The sequence below is a fragment of the Adiantum capillus-veneris genome, chromosome 16 (genome assembly GCF_014529385.1).
Source record: "Adiantum capillus-veneris isolate H3 chromosome 16, ASM1452938v2, whole genome shotgun sequence".
Classification (NCBI taxonomy): Eukaryota; Viridiplantae; Streptophyta; class Polypodiopsida; order Polypodiales; family Pteridaceae; genus Adiantum; species Adiantum capillus-veneris.
Window position 1 is genome coordinate 121548759 of NC_140946.1, and position 7163 is coordinate 121555921.

The following is a 7163-nucleotide window of genomic DNA, read 5'->3' on the forward strand; positions in this document are numbered from 1 at the left end:
TGAGGTTTGGTGCATCAAAGGCGTGATTCGACGTTCAAATCTTCGTCCTTCTATTTGTGCAATACGGTTTGGTGAATTCAAGGTGACTTGTGTATTTTGAGTTTTTATCGGTTGATCTTGATTTTAGGAAGTGTTTTAGTGTGTTTTTCATTGCCAATTTTGTGTCCATTGTAAGAGGGTATTGTGGTGAGAGGTCTCCCACACCCTAAGACAGTGTGTGTGTGTGTTTTGGCAATGTTTAGCAATCACTAAGCATTGAGTGAGTTTTGTACAAGTTCTACGATAGCATCATAACGAACCATCTCCATTTGCAAGTCACAAATAAGGTATTACGCAAGATCCTTTTCTCTCTCTCTCTTCCCTTTGCTCTAGCTCTCTCTGGTCCATTTTGTGTGTGTCTTGGTGTGAGGTTGCTTGTGTGTGTTGTGTGGTGCATCTTCTTGGTTGTGCCAAAATCTCTCTTGCGTCCTAGTTCGCATACCATAACTAGGTGGTGCCCCTATCTTGTTTGGGTTTGGCTGTGGGTTTGTTGTTGTGTTGTGCTTGTGGTTGCCCCAGCCCCAATTGAGCAGCACGGGAGCCTTGAGGGGTGTTTAGAGGTCGCCTCTCTTGTTGCCCGCCCCGGACCACCTCAATAGCAATGTCTCTATATAACTTGTTTGACACAAGGAAATACCAATATCACACTGCTTAAACTGTGTGCCCAAGTAATGATGCAACAACCCCACATCTTTCATCTTGAAAGTAGCATTCAAATCAGCTTTAAATTCAGAAATTGTGCCTCATTTGGACCAGTGATCATCAAATCATCCACATATAGAACAACGATGAGAAGTACATCACCCTCACACTTTACATACAACGTGCTTTCTGTTGGAATATTACAAAAGCCTTGTTTGACCAAACGAGTGTCAGCTTTCCCATACCAAGCACGAGGAGATTACTTCAACCCATACAAAGCTTTCTTAAATTTACACACTTTATCCTCTTGTCCTTTCATGACAAAAATGGAAGGTTGCATTAGGTAAACTTCCTCAAATATGTCACCATTCAAGAAAGAAATAACAATGTCTGATTGACGTACATCCCAACAAAAATACGTTGTCAAGGCACATAAAAAACGCACAGTAGCCATATGAAAAGTAGGAGCAAAAAGTCTCTTCATAATGTATGCCTTTCTATTGTGCATAGCCTTTTGCAACAAGCATTCGAAAAGGCTCCTCATTTGCATCGCATCTTGTTTGTTCTCTGTAACCCAATGGATCAATCATGAAAAACTTACCATATCACATAAGTGGAAGGGAGGGAGGTTGTTAAAAAAAGCTACATGAGCATATAAGTTAGTGCGTGGTAGGCTCCAATAATTTCTCCATTTAAATTTTGTAAGTGAGGAAGGTGGGATAGAAGTCAATATAAGTCGTAGTCCAGGGGGAAGGGTTAGAAATATACTGAAAGGAGAGGAATAGATTTTGTCTATCAAGTCTATCAATAGCCTATATCTCCATTGACATATATAGGTATAAAGATTGTTAATACATCACACACCAATATTGCTAGCACCTTTTGAGATGTCAATAAAAGAATAGTCTTTGATATTCCAAGACCTAAACCATTTTCACATAGATTGATTCATGTTTTTTGTATGGGATACTTAGTACTCATAATTGTCATTGAGGATTACCTAATTAGTACTTCTTGCTTTGAAATAAAGAGTATAATATCAAGGTTTCTCGACATGAACCACTTTTAAAGAAACACAATATAGAGTTTTATAACACAACAAATTTAGTGTGTTTTCAAAGAAACCTTAGTTTACATATTATCAAAGAATCATACACAACCTTATATGCAAGATATGGAGTATACTAATATATTTCACTTAAGCTATTATAAATGTAAAAAGAGGGATCATAATTATCTTATAATTATTGAAAATACTCCGCTCGCAGATTGTATGTCATTTTTTATAAAGAGCCGATCCCTCTAGCTATGTATGCACCAAACATGTGTCAAGCTTAGTTGACTAGATAGTATAAGTCTCAAAATGGACATGGCACACACACGTACACACACACACACACACACAGGGAGGGAGGGAGAGATGGCATTAAATAAAAAGTTGGCATGGGTGAATATATGCATGGTCAGATTATCCTCATGGACATTGTGCTAATTATTGCAACAAGGGATAGTTGAGAATGATAAATAGGTTGAGATAATGTTGGTTAGTATTTAGGCCTATTACAATTCTCTTCTGAGGATGGGTGTGTCTAGCATGAGCGGACAAAGAAGATTCAGGTTGTTTTCTCTAACACAACGTGAGACCCTCTTTGCAAATTTGGAAAAGATCAACAAAGACTAGCATAGTTGCTAGCTTGGGCCCATAAAAATTAGACGGCCAATCACATAGACACAAGTTGATAGCTTGTTCGAATACAAAATTGTACCTCTGTTAAATGTTAAAGATTGGCAGAGATCTTAGTGTCCATTAGAGTATCGTTTGAGTGCCAATTGAGTTAGCCTCGAGTGGTAATTGGCACTTTGAATGGGACATGTGGCACACTTTCATTGGATAAGGGCTAACTGAGTTAATTTTTGTGGAAAAAGCCAGTGTTAGAAGTGTATTTTAACCGGCTGAAATTATAAAATCCCGGTTAGATTTTGAGCTTGCCTTTAAGAAAACCTGCAGATTTACACAAGTTTTAGTGTAATTACCAAAAGCTTCAAATTTTGACCTAAAAAACGAGAGAATTTCAAGTTTCCCCTTATTTTGATCTGTTAGGAAAAATGTGTTTTTCTAACCTGGGAAAAGGTATGGCTTTTAGCAGGGCAAAAGGCTTAAATGATAGGACCTCTTCCCAAAATAATAGAACCTCTCTAGATTTAAGCTGTGTGGATGTGGGCCTCCGCTATCAAAATTTCTCATCAACCCTTCTTTTGGGTGGTATGTGGCGATCACGCGCATTAATATTGAAAGCAGCTAGACCTCCTCCTCTATCGCTATTCAATCCTATTTCTTCATATTGTCCTGCAAGAACGCGAGCTAGGAATGGCTATTTTCTGCTAGCTCAGAAAGCCATACGAACTGGATGCCTCTAATGAGTGAGAGTGAGTGCTTCCATGCTTCTTAGGGGTTCATTTTTAAATGCATGACTCACAAGAATGCATGCTTTCTGTGGGCTTTGTGGATGAATATGGCTCAGATGAGCAAGGTAGTGAGATTGCCATTTCGGATCAGCCTATAAGCTGGAACCCACGTCATTGTGGTTGGAGGCATTCGATCTTTTGATATTGCATGCGCAGTCGCTGTCGTCTTCCTGAGCTTTAATGCCACGTCTACTTTTTCTTGAAATGATCCTGAAGATTTCCAAACCTCTACCTGTCTTTACAAGCAAAAAGAATTATGGACATATATGGACCTTGCAATGCATGTATGTGAGCTTCTACACTAGGGCGAGTTTGTTGCAAGATGATTCTGTAGATTGCCATACCATATTGAACCACCATAAGATTTGAAGTATTAATCTTGCATAACGTGTCACATTGTGTGACGTTTTCTATGCTTGGCCATGTACAGATTGCTTCCAGCAACAATGGAGTGTGTGCTTCTCAATCCCTGGTCTTTGCACCGCTAACAGGTTATACAAGGAAGCAAAGAAATATTGGTAAAGTGGTGGCCACGGGGAAGAGGCAGTTGATGAATTTTCTTCTTCTTGGAGCAATATCCCTACCAGCTGCAGGGGCCCTTGGTCCATATCTTCTCTTCTTTGTTCCTCCAAGGTAGTACTTTCGATAGCGATTGTTAATTATCTGCTTGATTGTACAAGTATTGTGTCACTTATCACTGTAGAAATTGCTGCCTTTTTCTTTCAGTTCTGGAGGGGGTGGTACTGGACTTATTGCCAAGGATGCTGTAGGCGATGACATTGTTGCGGAAGCATGGCTTAAAAGTCACCCTTCTGGAGATAGAACTCTTAGCCAGGGATTGAAGGCGAGTTTGTTAGAGTCATTAATATCTATGGCTTGAAGTTCTGGCCACCTTTGCCTTCAATGCTGTATGCACACATCTTGGGTGTGTGGTGCCTTGGAATTCCGCTGAGAACAAGTTCATATGCCCCTGCCATATTGGGTCTCAGTATAACATTCGCAAGACATGCAACAATCGATACAAGCATGCATCAGCCCTTGTAGAGGCAAGATGCAGAACAATGTTGGTTGAACCATGGTTTCTACTTGCAGTCTTCAGAAGAGGTCCATTCCACCGCGGATTCTGCTTGGATCGACCTGGAACAATTCAATCTGATGATCTCAGGACCTTATGACATGCAGAAAGCTGCACAATCCTCTTCATTGATTGTAATATAAGCGCCAATTATATAGCAATGTTTTGCTGGCTTAGCTACGGCATCGGGACCATGCAAAAATATATATCTGCTGCTCACAGCCCCTTGATTGCGTGACCTATCTTAAATCAACATGGCCTTTTGATGCCTCAGATGATTCAGTAAAGACACCTTGGTTCATGTGGTCCCCAGCTAGCTAGCTACAAGTGAAGAAACTCCGGTGGCGCCTTACAAAATCCACATTACTGGAGCTTGCCGCCGATGCACATGATATTGAGCTCAACGAACTTTGATCGGATGACCTTCGAGTTGTCCTTCGAGTTGGATTGTAATTGATGAGTTCCCAGAAATCACTCATAGTGCTGTAAGCATCATCAAAGAAGACAGTTTGCTGGATAGCATCCATAGCTGCACGCGCCTTGCGCCTCTCTTGCTGCAAAATCTCATGCCGAGAAGGGGGAGGTGAGCGGCGCTTGCGTAGACTGGGGCGTATATGGGACTGGGATGTTGACGGCGTCATAGAGTGAGGAGCATCATCATGTGCAGATATCATGGACCTTTCTGGCGCATCTGGAGTAGTAATTTTCACCAGGGGAAAGTTGGACAGATCATTGCATGAGCTCGAGGTCGAATAACCGGGTAGCCGACTTATGTACTCTGAAGGGCAGCTGGAGGGTACTGCATCTGGAGACTTTTGCACATGAAATTGGGGTTTTTGCTCACGCTGGTCAGGGTGCAGTTCAGCAGTATGTATAAGTATGTCCTTATGAATAACATTGTAATGGGGTAATTGCTTCTGTTGATGCTTGTGATGGGATGGAGGATGAACGCCCTTGTTGTGATGGCTAGGTCGAAGTTTTGACGAGGCTGGTCGCATCTGCCGCTTGTCATATGAATGGTGAGGATGTTGGACTTTAGGACAGCGTGGTGAGGCCGGTTGCTTCTGCCCCCTCCTGCCATGGCCGTGAGGCCGATAATTTATATCGTCCAGCTTCATATTAATGTGATGTGCAGAAGCTGATTGCTTCTGCGCAGGCTCAATAATCTTCTGGGGATGATGATTAATGTAGAAATCACGACTGTGGATTACCTGATGCAACCGGTGAAGCTCCTCCTCCTCCAACTGCTGTTGGGCACGCTCGATGGTGGATCTAAAGCGTGCTACCTTCTCTGCTGCTGCCTTTCTCTCTTGCTCTCTCATGTCTTCCGCCATGGCCGTTTTTGAAAATGCTGGAAAATGCAGTCTCTCTAGTAACGTTTACATAAGTTCAGTCGACGCGTTTGCGTTTCACAAAAGCACCCTGCAAAGAAAAGCATCTCAAAAAAGCATGGAAAAACTTCGAATGCTATACAGCTGGCTACGTTACCTTTTTTTTTTTGCGGGCCACGACTCATAGAAATCAACCTCTAAGTGCATATTTCCATTCTTTAGCGTTAGTGGTGGCCCCACTCTTTGATTATAATGGATTGAGCCGCAACATATTTTCAGTCACAGACGTGAAGGTTCCTGGCATTCCATATCTATTTCAAATAGGAGTATCTTGTGATTTGGGTGCAAGTAAGAATGGCTTGGTTTTGCAATCTATTGCCTCCCAAGATAAGGTCGTTGTATAAAAGATAATCTTCCACATTTGCATAACCTTGCGGCCAGACCTCGCATAGTAGGGCAATTTTTGAACACATGGAAATGATCCTCCGAAGCTGCTTTACAAGCAAAGCAAGTGTCAATGCCGGTTCCTCTAGTGAAAATCATGTTCCCAGTTGGGGCGGCCGACCATAACACATTCCATGTAAACAACATCTTCCATGACACCTTCCATGTAAACATCTTGTTCTTGGTTGGGACGGCACACCATAACACCTTCCATGTAAACATCTTCATGAAGATCAGCCATTTGATCTCCTAGATTATACGGACACTATTTCGCCAATGCTCTTTTGACCATTTTTTCTTTCAAATCTTGACGAGTGGAGCAAAGTAGTTTACTTTGTATACTAGCTAGTTATACGTATCTTGGGTTTTGGGGAGTGCAAACACTCTTTCCTTTGGCCAATGCCAAGCTCTCCAATCCTACAAAATGACAAGGTCGCATGCGTAAAGAGTGGAGGATAGATCTTTCAAGACTCTACGAGCAAGAGATTTGAAATAAAAAATTCTTCCTTCAACTTGTCAATAGTAGTGGTGAATAAATTTTTTAATGAGTGGTCCTCGTGTTGCACCAAGCTTCAACTCTCAACAATTTTCTAAGTCCATGGATCCACCTTGCCTTGACACCGTGACGCTTTCTATCAAGGCTCTCGTGCGATTGTTCCCATTGAGTTGAAATATAATCTCTATCACATTTGACCCATTATGTCCCACACAATATCAACTTGTGCCACTTTATATCAATATCAACTTGTGCCACTTTATATTGAGGCTCTCTTACGATGGTTACTATTATGTTAGAATATTACCTCTCTCACATTTGACACATTATGTTCCACGCTATGTTAGCTGAATCCTTATGATATCAACTTATCACATTCTAGCTACAAAAAGCAGCTCGCATGTTAACAAATAAAAAACAAACATAGTTTGCTTTCTGAAGCTGAGCATTAGGAGTGGCTTGAAGCTAAGTGTGAATTGTCCGAACAACATCTCGAGGAGGTGAGAAAGGCTAGAATCTTATCCAGAGAAACTTTTCACCCGCCAGAGGAAGGTAATCAAGCTCACTTCTTCAGTGGCCTCAAAGTCAAGAGAAATCCTAGCCTTGTCCACTCGCTCATTGATGAGGAAGGGAATGATACCAATGACCCATATAAAATGGCCACTTGATG

At 41.5% G+C, this 7163-nt stretch overlaps 1 protein-coding gene across 1 annotated transcript; it reads right to left on the minus strand.

The window, feature by feature from the left end:
• Nucleotides 1–2321: 2321 nt before the first annotated feature.
• Nucleotides 2322–5556, minus strand: LOC147439769 (uncharacterized). Its single transcript, XM_086484064.1, has one exon. It carries the CDS (start codon nt 5554–5556, stop codon nt 4540–4542), a length of 1017 nt encoding a protein of 338 aa, XP_086340190.1. The 3' UTR covers nt 2322–4539.
• Nucleotides 5557–7163: the final 1607 nt, after the last annotated feature.